Source organism: Aegilops tauschii, chromosome 7 (assembly GCF_002575655.3).
Source record: "Aegilops tauschii subsp. strangulata cultivar AL8/78 chromosome 7, Aet v6.0, whole genome shotgun sequence".
In the NCBI taxonomy this organism is placed as follows: domain Eukaryota; kingdom Viridiplantae; phylum Streptophyta; class Magnoliopsida; order Poales; family Poaceae; genus Aegilops; species Aegilops tauschii.
Window position 1 is genome coordinate 29,172,343 of NC_053041.3, and position 20,181 is coordinate 29,192,523.

The 20,181-nt window shown below is 51.9% G+C and overlaps 1 protein-coding gene across 1 annotated transcript; it reads right to left on the reverse strand.

Moving 5' to 3' along the window:
- Window positions 1–16,473: 16,473 nt before the first annotated feature.
- LOC109732458 (uncharacterized) lies at window positions 16,474–20,175 on the reverse strand. The gene is made up of 12 exons (XM_020291636.4): window positions 19,719–20,175; window positions 19,260–19,324; window positions 19,063–19,141; window positions 18,881–18,899; window positions 18,668–18,787; window positions 17,849–17,918; window positions 17,712–17,755; window positions 17,483–17,524; window positions 17,332–17,391; window positions 17,156–17,223; window positions 16,930–16,987; window positions 16,474–16,841 (listed from the first exon to the last, which is right to left on the reverse strand). Exons 1-12 carry the CDS (start codon window positions 20,018–20,020, stop codon window positions 16,743–16,745), a joined length of 1,026 nt encoding a protein of 341 aa, XP_020147225.1. The 5' UTR covers window positions 20,021–20,175; the 3' UTR covers window positions 16,474–16,742.
- Window positions 20,176–20,181: the final 6 nt, after the last annotated feature.

Below are 20,181 nucleotides of genomic sequence, written 5' to 3' on the forward strand. Positions count from 1 at the left end.
CGGCCCGAGGACTGCCGTAGTCGCGCCCGGCTCGGGGACTTCATGTTGGAAATATGCCCTAGAGGCAATAATAAAATGGTTATTATTATATTTCCTTGTTCATGATAATTGTCTATTGTTCATGCTATAATTGTGTTATCCGGAAATCGTAATACATGTGTGAATACATAGACCACAACATGTCCCTAGTGGGCCCCTAGTTGACTAGCTCGTTGATCAACAGATAGTCATGGTTTCCTGACTATGGACATTGGATGTCATTGATAACGGGATCACATCATTAGGAGAATGATGTGATGGACAAGACCCAATCCTAAGCATAGCACAAGATCGTGTAGTTCATTTGCTAGAGCTTTTCCAAATGTCAAGTATCATTTCCTTAGACCATGTGATTGTGAAACTCCCGAATACCATAGGAGTGCTTTGGGTGTGCCAAACGTCACAACGTAACTGGGTGGCTATAAAGGTGCACTACGGGTATCTCCGAAAGTGTCTGTTGGGTTGGCACGAATCGAGACTGGGATTTGTCACTCCGTATGACGGAGAGGTATCTCTGGGCCCACTCGGTAATGCATCATCATAATGAGCTCAATGTGACCAAGTGTTTGGTCACGGGATCATGCATTACGGTACGAGTAAAGTGACTTACCGGTAACGAGATTGAACAAGGTATTGGGATACCGACGATCGAATCTCGGGCAAGTAACGTACCGATTGACAAAGGGAATTGTATATGGGATTGATTGAATCCTCGACATCGTGGTTCATCCGATGAGATCATCGTGGAACATGTGGGAGCCAAAATGGGTATCCAGATCCCGCTGCTGGTTATTGACCGGAGAGTCGTCTCGGTCATGTCTGCATGTCTCCCGAACCCGTAGGGTCTACACACTTAAGGTTCGGTGACGCTAGGGTTGTAGAGATACTAGTATGCGGTAACCCGAAAGTTGTTTGGAGTCCCGGATGACATCCCGGACGTCACGAGGAGTTCTGGAATGGTCCGGAGGTGAAGAATTATATATAGGAAGTCCAGTTTCGGCCACCGGGAAAGTTTCGGGGGTCACCGGTATTGTACCGGGACCACCGGAAGGGTCCCGGGGGTCCACCGGGTGGGGACACCTATCCCGGAGGGCCCCATGGGATGAAGTGGGGAAGGGAACCAGCCCCTGGTGGGCTGGTGCGCCCCCCTTGGGCCTCACCTGTGCCTAGGGGTGGGGGGGGGGGCGCCCCACTTGACTTGGGGGGGCAAGTCCCCCCCCTTGGCCGCCGCCCCCCCTTGAGATGGGATCTCTGGGGGCCGGCGCCCCCCTGGACCCCTATATAAAGAGGGGGGAGGGAGGGCAGCCGCACCCAAGCCTCTGGCGCCTCCCTCTCCCTCCCGTGACACCTCTCCCTCTCGCTGAGCTTGGCGAAGCCCTGCCGAGATCCCCGCTGCTTCCACCACCACGCCGTCGTGCTGCTGGATCTCCATCAACCTCTCCCTCCCCCTTGCTGGATCAAGAAGGAGGAGACGTCTTCCCCAACCGTACGTGTGTTGAACGCGGAGGTGCCGTCCGTTCGGCGCTCGGTCATCGGTGATTTGGATCACGACGAGTACGACTCCATCAACCCCGTTCACTTGAACGCTTCCGCTCGCGATCTACAAGGGTATGTAGATGCACTCTTTTCCCTCTCGTTGCTAGAAGACTCCATAGATTGTTCTTGGTGATGCGTAGAAAATTTTAATTTCTGCAACGATCCACAACAGTGGCATCATGAGCTAGGTCTATGCGTAGTTTCTATGCACGAGTAGAACACAAACTTGTTGTGGGCGTAGATGTTGTCAATTTTCTTGCCACTACTAGTCTTATCTTGTTTCGGCGGCATCGTGGGATGAAGCGGCCCGGACCGACCTTACACGTACGCTTACGTGAGACAGGTTCCACCGACTGACATGCACTAGTTGCATAAGGTGGCTAGTGGGTGTCTGTCTCTCCCACTTTAGTCGGAACGGATTCGATGAAAAGGGTCCTTATGAAGGGTAAATAGAAATTGGCATATCACGTTGTGGTTTTGGCGTAGGTAAGAAACGTTCTTGCTAAGAAACCTATAGCAGCCACGTAAAAACTTGCAACAACAATTAGAGGACGTCTAACTTGTTTTTGCAGCATATGCCGTGTGATGTGATATGGCCAAAAGGATGTGATGAATGATATATGTGATGTATGAGATTGATCATGTTCTTGTAATAGGAATCACGACTTGCATGTCGCTGAGTATGACAACCGGCAGGAGCCATAGGAGTTGTCTTTATTTTTGTATGACCTGCGTGTCATTGAATAACGCCATGTAAATTACTTTACTTTATTGCTAAACACGTTAGCCATAGAAGTAGAAGTAATCGTTGGCGTGACAACTTCATGAAGACACGATGATGGAGATCATGATGATGGAGATCATGGTGTCATGCCGGTGACAACAATGATCATGGCGCCCCGAAGATGGAGATCAAAAGGAGCAAAATGATATTGGCCATATCATGTCACTATTTGACTGCATGTGATGTTTATCATGTTTTACATCTTATTTGCTTAGAACGACGGTAGCTTAAATAAGATGATCCCTCGCAATAATTTCAAGAAAGTGTTCCCCTAACTGTGCACCGTTGCGAAGGTTCGTTGTTTCGAAGCACCACGTGATGATCGGGTGTGATAGATTCTAACGTTCGAATACAACGGGTGTAAGCTAGATTTACACACGCAATACACTTAGGTTGACTTGACGAGCCTAGCATGTACAGACATGGCCTCGGAACACGGAAGACCGAAAGGTCGAGCATGAGTCGTATAGAAGATACGATCAACATGAAGATGTTCACCGATGTTGACTAGTCCGTCTCACGTGATGATCGGACACAGCCTAGTTGACTCGGATCATGTTTCACTTAGATGACTAGAGGGATGTCTATCTGAGTGGGAGTTCATTGAATAATTTGATTAGATGAACTTAATTATCATGAACTTAGTCTAAAATCTTTACAATATGTCTTGTAGATCAAATGGCCCACGTTGCCCTCAACTTCAACGCGTTCCTAGAGAAAACCAAGCTGAAAGATGATGGCAGCAACTATACGGACTGGGTCCGGAACCTGAGGATCATCCTCATAGCTGCCAAGAAAGATTATGTCCTAGAAGCACCGCTAGGTGACGCACCCATCCCAGAGAACCAAGACGTTATGAACGCTTGGCAGCAGCGTGCTGATGATTACTCCCTCGTTTAGTGCGGCATGCTTTACAGCTTAGAACCGGGGCTCCAAAAGCGTTTTGACCAACACGGAGCATATGAGATGTTCGAAGAGCTGAAAATGGTTTTCCAAGCTCATGCCCGGGTCGAGAGATATGAAGTCTCCGACAAGTTCTTCAGTTGTAAGATGGAGGAAAATAGTTCTGTCAGTGAGCACATACTCAAAATGTCTGGGTTACACAACCGCTTGACTCAGCTGGGAGTTAATCTCCCGGATGACGCGGTCATTGACAGAATCCTTCAGTCGCTTCCACCGAGCTACAAGAGCTTTGTGATGAACTTCAATATGCAGGGGATGGAAAAGACCATTCCTGAGGTATATTCAATGCTGAAATCAGCGGAGGTGGAGATCAAAAAGGAACATCAAGTGTTGATGGTGAATAAAACCACTAAGTTCAAGAAAGGAAAGGGTAAGAAGAACTTCAAGAAGGACGGCAAGGGAGTTGCCGCGCCCGGTAAGCCAGTTGTCGGGAAGAAGCCAAAGAATGGACCCAAGCCTGAGACTGAGTGCTTTTATTGCAAGGGAAGTGGTCACTGGAAGCGGAACTGCCCCAAGTACTTAGCGGACAAGAAGGCCGGCAACACCAAAGGTATATGTGATATACGTGTTATTGATGTGTACCTTACTAGCACTCGTAGTAGCTCCTGGGAATTTGATACCGGTGCGGTTGCTCATATTTGTAACTCAAAGCAGGAGCTGCGGAATAAACGGAGACTGGCAAAGGACGAGGTGACGATGCGCGTCGGGAATGGTTCCAAGGTCGATGTGATCGCCGTCGACACGCTACCTCTACATTTACCTACGGGATTAGTTTTAAACCTCAATAATTGTTATTTAGTGCCAGCTTTGAGCATGAACATTGTATCTGGATCTCGTTTAATGCGAGATGGCTACTCATTTAAATCCGAGAATAATGGTTGTTCTATTTATATGAGAGATATGTTTTATGGTCATGCCCCGCTGGTCAATGGTTTATTCTTAATGAATCTCGAACGTGATGTTACACATATTCATAGTGTGAATACCAAAAGATGTAAAGTTGATAACGATAGTCCCACATACTTGTGGCACTGCCGCCTTGGTCACATTGGTGTCAAGCGCATGAAGAAGCTCCATGCTGATGGACTTTTAGAGTCTCTCGATTATGAATCATTTGACACATGCGAACCATGCCTCATGGGCAAAATGACCAGGACTCCGTTCTCCGGAACAATGGAGCGAGCAACCAACTTATTAGAAATCATACATACTGATGTGCGCGGTCCAATGAGTGTTGAGGCTCGCGGAGGCTATCGTTATGTTCTCACTCTCACTGATGACTTGAGTAGATATGGGTATGTCTACCTAATGAAACACAAGTCTGAGACCTTTGAAAAGTTCAAGGAATTTCAGAGTGAGGTTGAGAATCAACGTGACAGAAAAATAAAATTCTTACGATCAGATCGTGGAGGGGAATATTTGAGTCACGAATTTGGCACACACTTAAGGAAATGTGGAATAGTTTCACAACTCACGCCGCCTGGAACACCTCAGCGAAATGGTGTGTCCGAACGTCGTAATCGCACTCTATTGGATATGGTGCGATCTATGATGTCTCTTACCGATCTACCGCTCTCATTTTGGGGCTATGCTTTAGAGACTGCCGCATTCACTTTAAATAGGGCTCCGTCGAAATCCGTTGAGACGACACCGTATGAATTATGGTTTGGGAAGAAACCTAAGCTGTCGTTTCTAAAAGTTTGGGGATGCGATGCTTATGTCAAGAAACTTCAACCTGAAAAGTTCGAACCCAAGTCGGAAAAATGCGTCTACATAGGATACCCTAAGGAAACCATTGGGTATACCTTCTACCTCAGATCCGAAGGCAAGATCTTTGTTGCCAAGAACGGGTCCTTTCTGGAGAAAGAGTTTCTCTCGAAAGAAGTAAGTGGGAGGAAAGTGGAACTTGATGAAGTACTACCTCTTGAACCGGAAAGTAGCGCAGCTTAGGAAGATGTTCCTGTGGTTCCTGCACTGACTAGAGAGGAAGCTAATGATGATGATCAAGGTACTTCGGATCAAGTTACTACTGAACTTCGTAGGTCCACGAGGACACGTTCCACACCAGAGTGGTATGGCAACCCTGTCCTGGAAATCATGTTGTTAGACAACGGTGAACCTTCGAACTATGAAGAAGCAATGGCGGGCCCAGATTCCAACAAATGGCTTGAAGCCATGCAATCCGAGATAGGATCCATGTATGAAAACAAAGTGTGGACTTTGACAGACTTGCCCGATGATCGGCGAGCGATAGAAAACAAATGGATCTTTAAGAAGAAGACGGACGCGGATGGTAATGTACCATCTATAAAGCTCGACTTGTCGCTAAGGGTTATCGACAAGTTCAAGGGGTTGACTACGATGAGACTTTCTCACCCGTAGCAAAGCTGAAGTCCGTCCGAATCATGTTAGCAATTGCCGCATACTATGATTATGAGATATGGCAGATGGACGTCAAAACAGCATTCCTTAACGGATTTCTTAAGGAAGAATTGTATATGATGCAGCCGGAAGGTTTTGTCGATCCTAAGAATGCTAACAAGGTATGCAAGCTCCAGCGCTCCATCTATGGGCTGGTGCAAGCATCTCGGAGTTGGAACATTCAATTTGATGAGATGATCAAAGCGTTTGGGTTTACACAGACTTATGGAGAAGCCTGTGTTTACAAGAAAGTGAGTGGGAGCTCTGTAGCATTTCTCATATTATATGTGGATGACATATTGTTGATGGGAAATGATATAGAATTCTTGGGAAGCATAAAGGCCTACTTGAACAAGTGTTTTTCAATGAAGGACCTTGGAGAAGCTGCTTATATATTAGGCATCAAGATCTATAGAGATAGATCAAGACGCCTCATTGGTCTTTCACAAAGTACGTACCTTGACAAGATATTGAAGAAGTTCAATATGGATCAGTCCAAGAAGGGGTTCTTGCCTGTATTGCAAGGTGTGCAATTGAGCACGGCTCAATGCCCGACCACGGCAGAAGATAGAGAAAATATGAGTGTCGTCCCCTATGCCTCGGCCATAGGGTCTATTATGTATGCCATGCTGTGTACCAGACCTGATGTAAACCTTGCCGTAAGTTTGGTAGGAAGGTACCCGGCATGGAACACTGGACAGCGGTCAAGAATATCCTGAAGTACCTGAAGAGGACTAAGGATATGTTTCTCGTTTATGGAGGTGACGAAGAGCTCGTCGTAAAGGGTTACGTCGATGCTAGCTTCGACACAGATCTGGATGACTCTAAGTCACAAACCGGATACGTGTATATTTTGAATGGTGGGGCAGTAAGCTGGTGCAGTTGCAAGCAAAGCGTTGTGGCGGGATCTACATGTGAAGCGGAATACATGGCGGCCTCAGAGGCAGCACAAGAAGCAATCTGGGTGAAGGAGTTCATTACCGACCTAGGAGTTATTCCCAATGCGTCGGGCCCGATCACTCTCTTCTGTGACAACACTGGAGCTATTGCCCTTGCCAAGGAGCCCAGGTTTCACAGGAAGACCAGGCATATCAAGCGTCGCTTCAACTCCATTCGTGAAAGTGTTCAAAATGGAGATATAGATATTTGTAAAGTACATACGGACCTGAATGTAGCAGATCCGTTGACTAAACCTCTCCCTAGAGCAAAACATGATCAACACCAGAACTCTATGGGTGTTCGATTCATCACAATGTAACTAGATTATTGACTCTAGTGCAAGTGGGAGACTGTTGGAAATATGCCCTAGAGGCAATAATAAAATGGTTATTATTATATTTCCTTGTTCATGATAATTGTCTATTGTTCATGCTATAATTGTGTTATTCGTAAATCGTAATACATGTGTGAATACATAGACCACAACATGTCCCTAGTGAGCCTCTAGTTGACTAGCTCGTTGATCAACAGATAGTCATGGTTTCATGACTATGGACATTGGATGTCATTGATAACGGGATCACATCATTAGCAGAATGATGTGATGGACAAGACCCAATCCTAAGCATAGCACAAAATCGTGTAGTTCGTTTGCTAGAGCTTTTCCAAATGTCAAGTATCATTTCCTTAGACCATGAGATTGTGCAACTCCCGGATACCATAGGAGTGCTTTGGGTGTGCCAAACGTCACAACGTAACTGGGTGGCTATAAAGGTACACTACGGGTATCTCCGAAAGTGTCTGTTGGGTTGGCACGAATCGAGACTGGGATTTGTCACTCCGTATGAAGGAGAGGTATCTCTGGGCCCACTCGGTAATGCATCATCATAATGAGCTCAATGTGACCAAGTGTTTGGTCACGGGATCATGCATTACGGTACGAGTAAAGTGACTTGCCGGTAACGAGATTGAACAAGGTATTGGGATACCGACGATCGAATCTCGGGCAAGTAACGTACCGATTGACAAAGGGAATTGTATATGGGATTGATTGAATCCTCGACATCGTGGTTCATCCGATGAGATCATCGTGGAACATGTGGGAGCCAACATGGGTATCCAGATCCCGCTGTTGGTTATTGACCGGAGAGTCGTCTCGGTCATGTCTGCATGTCTCCCGAACCCGTAGGGTCTACACACTTAAGGTTCGGTGACGCTAGGGTTGTAGAGATACTAGTATGCGGTAACCCGAAAGTTGTTCGGAGTCCCGGATGAGATCCCGGATGTCACGAGGAGTTCCGGAATGGTCCGGAGGTGAAGAATTATATATAGGAAGTCAAGTTTCGGCCACCGGGAAAGTTTCGGGGGTCATCGGTATTGTACCGGGACCACCGGAAGGGTCCCGGGGGGTCCACCGGGTGGGGCCACCTATCCCGGAGGGCCCCATGGGATGAAGTGGGGAAGGGAACCAGCCCCTGGTGGGCTGGTGCGCCCCCCTTGGGCCTCCCCTGCGCCTAGGGTTGGAAACCATAGGGGTGGGGGGCGCCCCACTTGACCTGGGGGGGCAAGTCCCCCCTGGCCGCCGCCCCCCCTTGAGATGGGATCTCTGGGGGCCGGCGCCCCCCTGGACCCCTATATAAAGAGGGGGGAGGGAGGGCAGCCGCACCCAAGCCTCTGGCGCCTCCCTCTCCCTCCCGTGACACCTCTCCCTCTCGCTGAGCTTGGCGAAGCCCTGCCGAGATCCCCGCTGCTTCCACCACCACGCCGTCGTGCTGCTGGATCTCCATCAATCTCTCCCTCCCCCTTGCTGGATCAAGAAGGAGGAGACGTCTTCCCCAACCGTACGTGTGTTGAACGCGGAGGTGCAGTCCGTTCGGCGCTCGGTCATCGGTGATTTGGATCACGACGAGTACGACTCCATCAACCCCGTTCACTTGAACGCTTCCGCTCGCGATCTACAAGGGTATGTAGATGCACTCTTTTCCCTCTCGTTGCTAGAAGACTCCATAGATTGTTCTTGGTGATGCGTAGAAAATTTTAATTTCTGCAACGATCCACAACACTTCAGAACCCGGCCCGGGGACTGCAGCAGTCGGTCCGGGGACTGCAACGACACAACAGGCGGTGGCCGACTCCAACTCTTCACCACCCAACCCACCCACCCGGGTCGCAGTAGCCGTATTGGCAATAGAAGAAGTCACCGCTCCATCATGGGCCCAACCCATCCTCAACTTCCTGGTAAACAGAGAGCTGCCGACTGACGAGATCTCGGCAAGACAAGTTCAACGCCGAGCCGGAGCATACACAATAATAAACAGAGAACTCGTTAAGCGCAGCTTCACTGGAGTCTTCCAGCGCTGCGTCGAGCCAGAGAAGGGCATAGCAATCCTCAAGGACATCCACCAAGGCGAATGCGGCCACCACGCGGCCTCAAGATCACTTGTCGCCAAAGCTTTTCGCCATGGGTTCTTCTGGCCGACTGCTTTGGAAGACGCCAAGGAATTAGTCAAATGCTGCAAAGGGTGCCAAGTCTTCAGCTCCAAGAAACACCTGCCGGCTTCTGCACTCAAGACCATCCCCCTTACCTGGCCCTTTGCCGTCTGGGGGTTGGACATGGTGGGCCCATTCAAGACGGCGCACGGCGGCATGACACATCTGCTTGTCGCCGTGGATAAATTCACCAAGTGGATTGAAGTGAAGCCAATCAAGAAGCTGAACGGGCCGACTGCCGTGACATTCATCGCAGATATCACCACCCGGTATGGCATACCACACAGCATCATCACCGACAATGGCACGAATTTTGCCAAAGGAGCACTGGCACGTTTCTGCGTGACACAGGGCATCCGACTGGACTTAGCGTCCGTTGCCCACCCGCAGTCAAACGGCCAAGTCGAGCGAGCAAACGGCCTCATCCTCTCCGGCATCAAGCCCCGACTGGTCGTACCACTGGAGCGTTCGGCCGGCTGCTGGCTCGACGAGCTGCCCGCCGTCCTCTGGAGTCTGCGTACTACCCCGAACAAGTCAGCCGGCTTCACCCCTTTCTTCCTTGTATATGGTGCCAAGGCTGTCATCCCAACTGACATTGAGTTCAACTCACCTCGGGTCACCATGTACACAGAGGCGGAGGCCAAGCAAGCGCGAGAAGACGGCGTTGACCTGCTGGAAGAGGGCCGGCTGTTAGCACTCAGCCGGTCCGCCATCTACCAGCAGGGTTTGCGCCGTTACCACAACCGGAAGGTCAAGCCAAGATCCTTCCAAGAGGGCGATCTTGTGCTCCGGCTGATCCAGCGAACAGCCGACCAGCACAAGCTCTCGGACTCTTGGGAAGGCCCCTTCGTCATCAGCAAGGCTCTAGGCAACGACTCCTACTACCTGATCGACGCGCAGAAGCCGAAGGCACGCAAGAGAGATGATTCCGGCAAAGAGTCGGAACGACCATGGAACGCCAATCTCCTCCGAAGATTTTACAGTTAAAAGCAGTATGTATCACGCTACCTTTTGTATTAAGTACAAGACAATGGGCCCCCTGAGGAGCACTCGGGGACTGCCATCTTTTATCTATGTATGACGAGTGTCATACCTTCGAATGTATTATTACATTTGTTTTTCTGTCCGGCACCGGGTTCGATCAGTCGACCCGGGGACTTGCCGCCTTGAGTTATATTAAAGTTCTACCTGCAGTCAGACAAGTAGTGTGCCGGCACCCAAGCCTTCTCTTGTTGAAAGTCGCAGCTCGAAGAACCGATTGTCTGACTGGCAAGAGTCAAAGGCAAGAAAGGATGCCCACACGAAAAACGGCTAAGGACTAAACGAACTTATATAACACAAGCCGGCCTCCCACCCCGCCAACCGGCAGTCAGACCAGCCGGCTGGCCGGCTTCCCATTCACCTTGCTACAATCTAAGAAAGCTAGAGTACTTGCCCTCCCAAATGGCCAAGCACTTCTCCAGCCACAGACTGCAGAGCAGCTGTCCGGCTGGGAAGGCGGCGACCAAGGGAGGGCGGCAAAGGAAACAACCAAAAAGATGAAAAGCAAATACAATCAGAAGCCAAGCACATGCATGATTATATTTACACAAAAGGCCTTCGAAAGGCCGGCATTCAACATAGTTTGAATACACCCCCAGTGGGTGGAACTGCGCAAAATTAACAAAATATTGTTCAAAGAGTAATAAAACAGGAAAGTAAAGACGGCGGATCAGGCCAAGGGTGCAACAGGCGAGACAGGCAGGTTGGTGGAGACGGCAGTGCTAGCTGGAGGAGTGGCCGGCTGGCGAGTCTCGGCTTGATCATCGCCGGCTGCAGGCGGCGCGCTCGCACGCGCCTCATTGCTGGAGGCACGATCAAGCTGAGGCTGGCCGGTTGCTCCACCGTCTGGCACGGCGTCTTCACCATCCTCTCCCACCTCCTCTTCGCCCTCGTCGCTGGAGTCGATCTCCTCCACCGAGTCCTCACCGTCCGCCGGGTTCAGCCCAAACCACTCATCCGGCTGAGCAATGCCGTCATCATCCACCTCAGGGGCAAAGGCACTGGTGTCGGTGTAGTCGGCGATCACCGAGGCGCGCTGGATGATAGCCGACCGCACCGCCTCGAGCTCCTCGTCGGCCTCCTGCCGCCAGGTGGCCAGCTGGTCCAACCTCAGCTCAGGATACCAAGCTTTGACGAACTCCAGCGCCCGCCTGGCGCCTCACCGAGCTGCAGAAGCTTTTCAGGCCTCGAAGCGGCCAACCGCTACCTCCAGCCAGTCGGCAGTCCGACTGGGGGTACGGGGAATCACCTCGCCGGGCCAGAGGGCGGCCACCACTTGCGACCCAACGCGCTGAAGACGGCGGAGCATGCGGTGAGCCGGCTGGAGGCGGGCTTGGATCGCCAGAAGCTGCTCCTCAAGCGACCGGCGAGCATCCGGCGCGATCTCAGCACCAGCCTGCCTTTGCGCCTCGCGGTGAGCCTCGACGATTTGGTTGGCGGCAGTGGAGTAACCAGGGAAGTACTCTGCACAAGTAAGAAAGGAAGAGAAAAAACACAGTCAGAAAATGGACCAAATGGCAGGCGGCAAGCGAAGGAACGAAGAAGAAGGCAGCCTACCGTCAACCAAATCTTCGATCTGGCCGTAGCCGTTGATCAGCGACTGCCTTGCCTCAGCCCAGCCCGCCGCCTCGGTCTCATATTCGGCTTGGAGGGCGGCCTCGCTGTCCTGCGCCGCCTTCAGGGCCGCCTTATGGCTCTCCTCCTGGTCGGCCAGCCTCTTGGCCAAGCGGTCACGCTCCTGGGTCAAGGCGTTGCACTCGGATTCCTTGGCGCGAAGGGCGGTCTGGACCCCACCCAACTGCTCCCTCAGGTCGGCATTGGCCTCTGCAGATATGGTAAAGAAGAAAAAAGCAATAAGAAAGAAGTCCCCAGGAAAGATCCGGCCCGACTGCTCAGTAGTCGGCCCGGATCTTGGGGACTACACCCAGTGGGTGCGCTGACGCGCCCCCACGTGAGATAAAAGATGAAGCACTTACTCCGGCTCTCAGTTAGATCAGCGGTCTTCTGGGTCAGCTCCCGAGCCTGGGAGTTGAAGGCAGCCGTGCGGAGGTTGTGATAGTCCTGCAAGTAGGACAGAGGAGCGAATAAGAACAAGATAGCAACCGAAGTCTACTAAGAAGTTCCAAGCCGCCTGCTCAGCAGCCGACTCGGAACTCGGGGACTACACCCAGTGGGTGTGCTGACGCGCCCCCACGGAAGAAATCAAGATCAAGAAACAGAAAAGCGGGAAGACTCACCCGAATGGCCGCCCGTGTCGCGAGGAACTCTTGATTGTACTGCCTCAGCACGGCGGCCTGGGACTGAAGCCGGTTCCGGACTTCTTGCGCCGCCACGTTCACCACGGCCGTCCCGCCACCCGGCGTCCACCCCGAGCTGGCGCTGGCCGTCTCCAGATCCTGGGCCGACGAGCTAGAGCCTGGGGCCTTCTGCGGGTTCGGCGCCGAAGTCGCCTTCCCCGCGCGCTGGCGCGATGGCGACCGGACCACCAGATCCGTCCTCGCAGCCGGCTCGCCTCCAGCCGGCTGCACAGGCGGCGCGTTAGGCCGGCTGCCTTGGTCCGCCCCAGTCGGCGATGGCGGTGCGGCCTCCCTCTCCTGGACGACGACGTCGTCCTCCTCCCTCTCCATCCCCGGCAGGTCGCCACCGGCTTCCTCCGGCGGGGGCTCCGGGATCTCGGGCGCCACGGCGCGCAGGGGGACGACAAGCAGGGCCTCCGCCGCCCTCTCTGTGGCTGCGGCCTCTGCCTGGGTCTTGGCCGCCGCGTCGGCTTGTGCCGCCGCCGACTCCTCTGCCAGATCCTGCGCCGCCTTGGCAGCGGCAGCCCTCAGCTCCTCCGCCTCCCGCTCCTCCCGCGCCTCCCGCGCATTCCGCTCAGTAGCCGCTTGAAGCTCGGCACGGGGGTCCACGCGGCGAGTGCTTGCGGATCCTCCTGCCGATCCAACCACGGAGGCGGCAGCCGTCCGCTCAAGAGAGAGCGGAGCCCTGTTTGATAAGTCAAGACAAGGATTCAGAAGATATCAACGAAAAAGAAGAAGAAATATGTGAGAGAATCGACACTTATGCCGAAACCTTTTGTGGCTGCTTCACCACCTTGCGGAAGCGGGCCGCCTTCGCGGCTGCCTCGTCCCGCTTGGTAGCCGCCGCCGCGCTCTTGGGCCTCTTCGGCCGACTGCCGAATAGGCTCGGCACGGCCCGGCGCTTTTGCGCGCCGCCTCGGACAGCCGGCTCGGCGGATGAACCCGCGCCATGGTCGGACGCCGACTGGCGGTGCGGGATGACTTCCACCTCGTCATCATCCGGCCAGTCGTCTAAGCTGGCTCCAAGCCTGGAGCCGCCTGCCTCGCCGCCTCCCCCCTCGGTGTTGTCGTCCATAGCAGCCGGCCCAAGTCGGGGTCGTCCAAGTCATGCGTCGCCCGGTCGGGGAGAAATTGGCGCTCCGCCCCCGCTGCTCCGGCTGCCGGTCGAAGGAGGGGGCTCTATCAAGACAAACCGACTGATCAGAGTCGGCCAAGAAAAACTAGGTGACAAAAGCAAAGAAGAGAAGATAAAGAAAGCTTACCATAGGCGGGGGATGGGCACGGGAGTACGGCTCCTTGCCAAACTGCCACTCGTCGGTGAGCTTGCAGTTTGCGAGGTAGTTCACCATGAGAGCTACCTCGGCGTGAGGCATCTCCTTGGTGCACATCCGACTCGAATCGAGTTGGCCGCTCATCTGACAGATCATATGAGGGCGGCCTTGGAGCGGGAGCACCCGGCGCACCACGAAGGCGGCCAGCAGGTCGGACCCGGTCAGGCCCTCCGACTGGACCATAACCCGGAGTCGCGCGACGGCGGCGGCTCCAGCCGGCGACAGCGTTCTGGCCCGATAGGACCACTGGGGCCGCCTCCCAGCCGGCGGGCCGGCTACATAAGCCGGCAAGTTGACGAAGTCGCCCTGCGGGGCGACGTTCTTCACGTAGAAGTAGGATTTCTGCCAACGCTTCACCGACTGGATCAGCGTGATGGGAGGAAAAGGGTTGTCGGCTACCGGCCTCCGCACCGCGATGAAGGCGCCGCTCTGAGCCGGCACGCCCTGCATGGCGGTGCCGAGCTTGGACTGAAAGAATTCCCCCCAGAGCTCGAGGGTGGGAAGGACGCCAAGGAAGCCCTCACACAAAGTGACGAAGGCAGAGCACCACCGTGTTTGGAGTGAGGTGGTGCGGCTGGAGCTGGTAGAATTCAAGGAAGGAGCGGAAGAAGGCGCTCACAGGCAGGCCAAGGCCGCGTAGGAAGTGCGAGCGGAAGATTACCCGCTCGCCTTCCTCCGGCACCGGCGAGATCTCCCTCTTCGGCGCAAGACGGACCCTCACGTGGTCCTCGCCGGGCAACCGCCGCATCTTGCGGAGGAAGTCGATGTGGTCCGCGTGGACGTTGGAGCAGTCCCAGTCTCCGCCGCGCAACATGACGGCAAGAAGCTGATGAGAAAGGGCGCGGAGACGGCGAAATCACGGCCCCGCGGCGGCGAAGCTGCGGGGTGGTGCGAAGACTAGAGGGACGGCGCGGTGGCGAGGGGCTGCGGCGACGGAGAGGAAGAAGAAGAAGATGGCGGAGCGAGGGTGATCGTGCGAGCGTCTGCCGCTCCCCCTCCTCCCCCTATTTATAGCCTCGTGCGGCGGAGCCGAGGAGGCGAGGCGTGGGGGCGTGGGATTAACTGCGCCCACTCCCCCACGTCCCGCGATTATTGCGCCCTAACGGCGTGCGAAAACTGTCGTTGGAAGGCGAGCTGCCCGTTTTGGGCCACAGAAGATCCACACCTAGGCCTAGGCGTGGAAGTGGCGGGCCCCGGCCTGCGGCGGCGTCCCGTCATGCGCGTGGGCTGGCAGGCCCTTCCAGCAGGAGGGTGCCACGTGGCGCGCGGGCAGCAAGCGGCCGGCCCGCAACCCGGCGTGCACGCCGGCTGGCTCCCGCCTTCAGACTTCAAAACCTCACCAGGACGGCGCACTTGATCGAAGCCGGCTCCTAGCTGCTGGCTCTTCAAGATAGGAAGCTGATTGAGCTTCTCGTCCTCCTTTCAGCCTCGAAGCCCGACCATCTTCGGGGGCTACTGTTGGAGTAAGTGACCACGGGTAGCCCAACCGACTCCCCCTGGTTCTTCAAAAATTATCGGGCCGATCGAGCCTTCAAGTACCCAAAGCACAGGGCCGCCTTCCCCTGGCCGGCTATCTCACAGGCCGACTACTGGAAGGCGACTCGGCCCTGAAGACCCTCCCAAAGAGAGCCACAAGATGGCCGACTCCCAGAAGCCGGCCACAAGAGGACCGACTCCGAGAAGCCGACCAAGACTGCACCCTCAAGGGCTGCACCCACATAACGGTGACAAGACGGGGTGTGGCTACAACACAGCCTGCCACCCCCGAATCTCGGAGCATGCGTGGCCACAGTGCGCCGTACGGGCCGGCCATCCATCATCCGGCGCGGCACTGTTGCCATGTTGACCATGACGCCACCCACGACAGGCTGTCAGTACGGCCCGCGGGCGGCAGGCCCCTTCAGCCAGAGAGACGCTTGAAGGCGGCCAAGCCTCCCCCAGTCGGCCTGGGGTGTGGACGGCTCCCAATAGCCGGCTACCTCCCACCATCGAAGTATGCGCATCATTAAGGAGACAAGACGCGGTAAGGCTACAGTGAGAGCCCGCCAGGCGGCGGCACTGTAGCCATGCTTACCTCGACACAAACTTCGTCATCAGGGGCGAGGCTACAGTAACCAGCCACCGACAAGACCCCCAGGCGGTGGAGCCGGCCTGTCGACCAAGAGGCCGGCAGTCGGCGGGACCCACCAGTCGGCGGAGAAGCCGACGAATACAGACACTGACGGCTAGGACCCACGTCCAGCCGGATTACCATTGTACCCCTGAGGGGTCAGCCTATATAAACCCCCCGGGGCACCCATGCAAAGGGTTGATCTCTTAGAGTTTTAGACACCATAGAGAGAAGAGGAGAGCTAGCCTTGCCCTTCTTCCTGTAGCCAAACAGCTCAAGGAGCCACTTGTAGCCACTTGTGTTGATTTAGTGATCATGCGGAGACCCCGTGGAGCAGGATTAGGGGTGTTAACTCCACGGAGAGCCCCGAACTTGGGTAAGATTCGCCGGCATGCATGTCTTCACTTTATCCCGTTTCCAGGCACCGGCGATGTCTTATTGGCTCCCACAATGATAAGCCACCCGTTGGCATATGTCGCACCTACCACCCGCCAGCAACCAAACAGCCCCGACATGTACATCTTTGCTTCATAAACCCGACATGTTTCCCGTGCTAGAAAGTTTCATCTCCACAGAGTTTCACAAAACTTGAAGGGCGAGAATTGACGGAACTTCGACAATACACTTTGCCCGGTTCTTCCTTATCTACCATACAAGCCCCAAGCAGAGCAATATATAGCAACTGGATGAACACAACTTGTACACTGCATTTGGACTCAGCGTTTTATTGTAAAGAATAAATTCTAAATCCTTACTATATATGGACACTTCAGAGATCTCGGGCGACATGTTTACTGAGGATAGAGTGAATATGTTGCCCTTAGGTACTCTACGATCTCAGCGCTTTCAAACATTTTCACCCCCGTGTTAGGATCCTCGATATAAGGCACCTGCAAAGACAATATGACACATGTCACATGCCACTAGGCCATGCAAATGCACAGGTTTAGCAACAACATAAATCACAATGCTGCAGACCTGGAAAAGGCCAAGTTTCTTGAAAATTTCCTGTCGCTTGGGGCTGCCACGTGCACAGCTGCAGCAAAAAAAGGAAAAGTTAATCCCAATGTTGTTTGATGCTACAAAGATGTATTGTGTCAACAAGATACTGCAGTTATGGCATATATAAATAGTAGATGTTATGATGGCAGAGCATTCAGCTACCTATTTACAGATGCGTTGTGAAGTTTTCAGTATCGAATACCTGTGTAGCAAGTGTGGCAACTCCAATTCAACAAGGGCCTCTCGTGCTATTTTACAGAAAGGAGATCCCTGATGACAAAACATGTGCAGGTCAGGTTATGGAACTGGTACCATACGAGAACAAAAAGCAAATAATGACCTTAGATGCTATGAATAAGCAGGAGAGGAGAATTAGACCTCGTATGCCCAGATCTCTATCGGCTGGGGTGGAAGCTTTGAAACAGTGTAGGAAGATCCCTGCAAACAATATGGGTCAGCCCTGGTTTGAGCAAAAACTTTCAGAGCTTGCATACAGTAAACATGCTTATATGATTTATTGACAATCTACCTTCCATATACGCCAAATCATAGCAAGCCCTGCTGTTATTGTCTACAAAATAAGCCGTGGAGTTTCAGAAATTATACAACTGATTATTAACTAATGATGAACCATCATACTTGATTCAACAGTAACAAAATCATGAACATATGGAAAATAAAGATGACCTATAAATCAAAGGTAATGTGCTTCTGAACATAGCCTATACTTTCAGATTATGGAATACTTAATTACTTACTGTAAATAGACCAAGCGATAGCATAATTGGAACAGTTCCATCACCTGAAAAACAAACACAGGGAAGGAGCTAACAGTAAGGACCCTGTCAGGAACATGGGAAGCAAGGTCTGATAAAATAAATGATGGGATACAAACCGTATGTGTCCGCAAGGTATTTAATGATGTCATCTGATTCATACATGGCAACTCCTGTGTTTGGATCCACCTGCAACATACTATTATCTTAAATGAAGATAAGTATTGAAGTAATTTTGCTTTCTTCACATAGCATTTTTTTGGGGCAAGGTAGAAGACCGTCCTATGTCTGACTAATGAATGCAAAATACATTGCAGCAGAAGAATGCAATGATATGACAAAACACTCCATGTCTGCTTACTAATGAATGGCAAAACAATGCAGCAGAAAACTGTAACAGAAGACAATACTTATGATGCATGTGTACTAATGAATGACAAAACACATGGCCAGCATAAGACTGCAACTATATTAAAAAAACATCTTGCCAGGAAACAAGAAGTTGAGAAATATTAATACCCCCTCTGTTCCAAAATCTAAGACGTTCTAGCTTTGTTCTAAGTCGATCTTCATCAAGTTTGACCAAAGTTATAGAATAATACATCAACACTCACAACAGTAAATCACCAAGTAAGTATATTGTAAAAAACATATTTCATAATGGATTGAATTACACTAATTTGGTGTTGTGGATGTTAGTACACTTGTCCATAAACTTGGTCAAACATGAAGAAGATTGACTTAGCACAAACCAAGAACTTCTTCCATTTTGGATTTTCAGAACAGAGTGAGTATTGTATAATGGTGATTCTGCTGCAATCATGCTTGTTTGCCAAACATAATACATAAATTATGTTATGAAGATACGTAAAATTGAAACTTGTAGCAATCTCATATAACCTAAGAAACAACAGATTTGGTGAAGAATTCTTGCATACCATGTAAGGGAACTGTTTCTTTCCTCCCATCTCCAAAACCTTTGGACGAAATGTTGGCCCCTTTTGAGGACAGGGATAAAATAAAACATCAAGGTCCAAGACGGCTACCATCTCTCTGACCTGAAATTTTACATGGCAAAAACACCAAGGTTGTCCATACATGAAAAATGACAAGTACAAGACGCAGACGTGGTAAACTAAAATGATATTCACCTTTCGACAAAATGGACAGCTGAAAGTTTTAGCCAGAATACACCAAAGCAAAGAATAAATCAGAAGCAGAGAAAAATATTAGCCCTTGATGTATATTAAAAAAAGCAGGTTCAATTATAAATATGTGGGGTGTCGTTTCTTCATAGGAAATATATGAATCTCAAATGAAAGAAAGCCCATACCCTTCAAACTCATAGATCTCAATAGGTTTTTCTGGTCGACGGCACTGATCTATCTTTGAGGTCTCCCTCACCTTTAGACCTTAAATAAGAAACAAATGTATTTGTGTACTACTCCTTTAAACTGAAAAATAATAGACACTGAACAAGTGAAATAAAATGATCTTAGCTAGCAAACATGGGGAATTAGAGAAATTCACCTAGAAATTCCAGAGAATATTGGTCTGCGGGTATTTTGTCAGCGGAGACTAGTGATACCGAGTATCTGCACATCGCAATGAGAAACCGACCACAAGATATGAATACAGCTCAATGTGACGCTTTATCTTCAAAATGTACATGAATTTCCAATTCTACAGCTCAATGTGAGGCTTTATCTTCAAAATGTACATGAATTTCCAATTCGCGCGATGGTGCTGAGCTAATTTCCTCGAATTACTGACACCAAATTAACTCTTTTTTAAGCAATCTCAAATGGACAAAAAAAAAACTACACATTGCTAATTACTGAAGCGGCTCATTTGGACAGCATCAGAATCAAAGTAGAAAGAGATGGATACACCCAGATTCCACTGTGGTGCTCAATTAGGTGGGCCAAACGAGACAGATTTGCATCTTGTGAGTCCCAACTGGAGGAGGATTGATTGGAGGAGACGAACCCTTGGACGAAGAGGCCGGTGCCGAGGCGGAAAGGCACGGCGAGGGCCGCGCCGGCGATGCTTCCGAGCTGGCCCTCCTTGATAGCCAAGCGCCTGGGCACCGGAGGCGCGAACCCTGCCGGCGGGGAGAACTCCGGCGGCTCGTCGGAGACGGAGGTGGAGGTGGAGGCGGGGGCGGATTCGGGCTGCGCGGCGACCCTGAGGGTGGCTGACGACGTCCTCCGGGTGAAGGTGGCGGCGGTGGTGGTAGGCGTGGCGCGCGAGGAGAGGAGCGGCGGGAAGCGGAGCGCCGCCGTGGCCATGGCTCCGCCGCGCGGCGCGGGGCGGAGCAGAGCAGGACACTAGGTAGCCTAGCAGAGTAGGTAGCTGGCGAGCGAGGGGAGTGGGCAGTGGAGCGAGCTGAGCTCAGTGGGTAGCCCCGTGTACTTTTCTTTTCCGGAACTATTCTGTAGACGACATTCAC

Excerpts from the sequence above, each read along its gene's own strand:
- LOC109732458 (XM_020291636.4), bottom strand. The coding sequence starts at position 20,020 with ATGGCCACGGCGGCGCTCCGCTTCCCGCCGCTCCTCTCCTCGCGCGCC. Across the intron at positions 17,756-17,848 it reads ATACCTTGCGGACACATACG|GTGATGGAACTGTTCCAATT; the intron begins GTTTGTATCCCA and ends TTTGTTTTTCAG. Across the intron at positions 16,842-16,929 it reads AGAAACTTGGCCTTTTCCAG|GTGCCTTATATCGAGGATCC; the intron begins GTCTGCAGCATT and ends TTGTCTTTGCAG.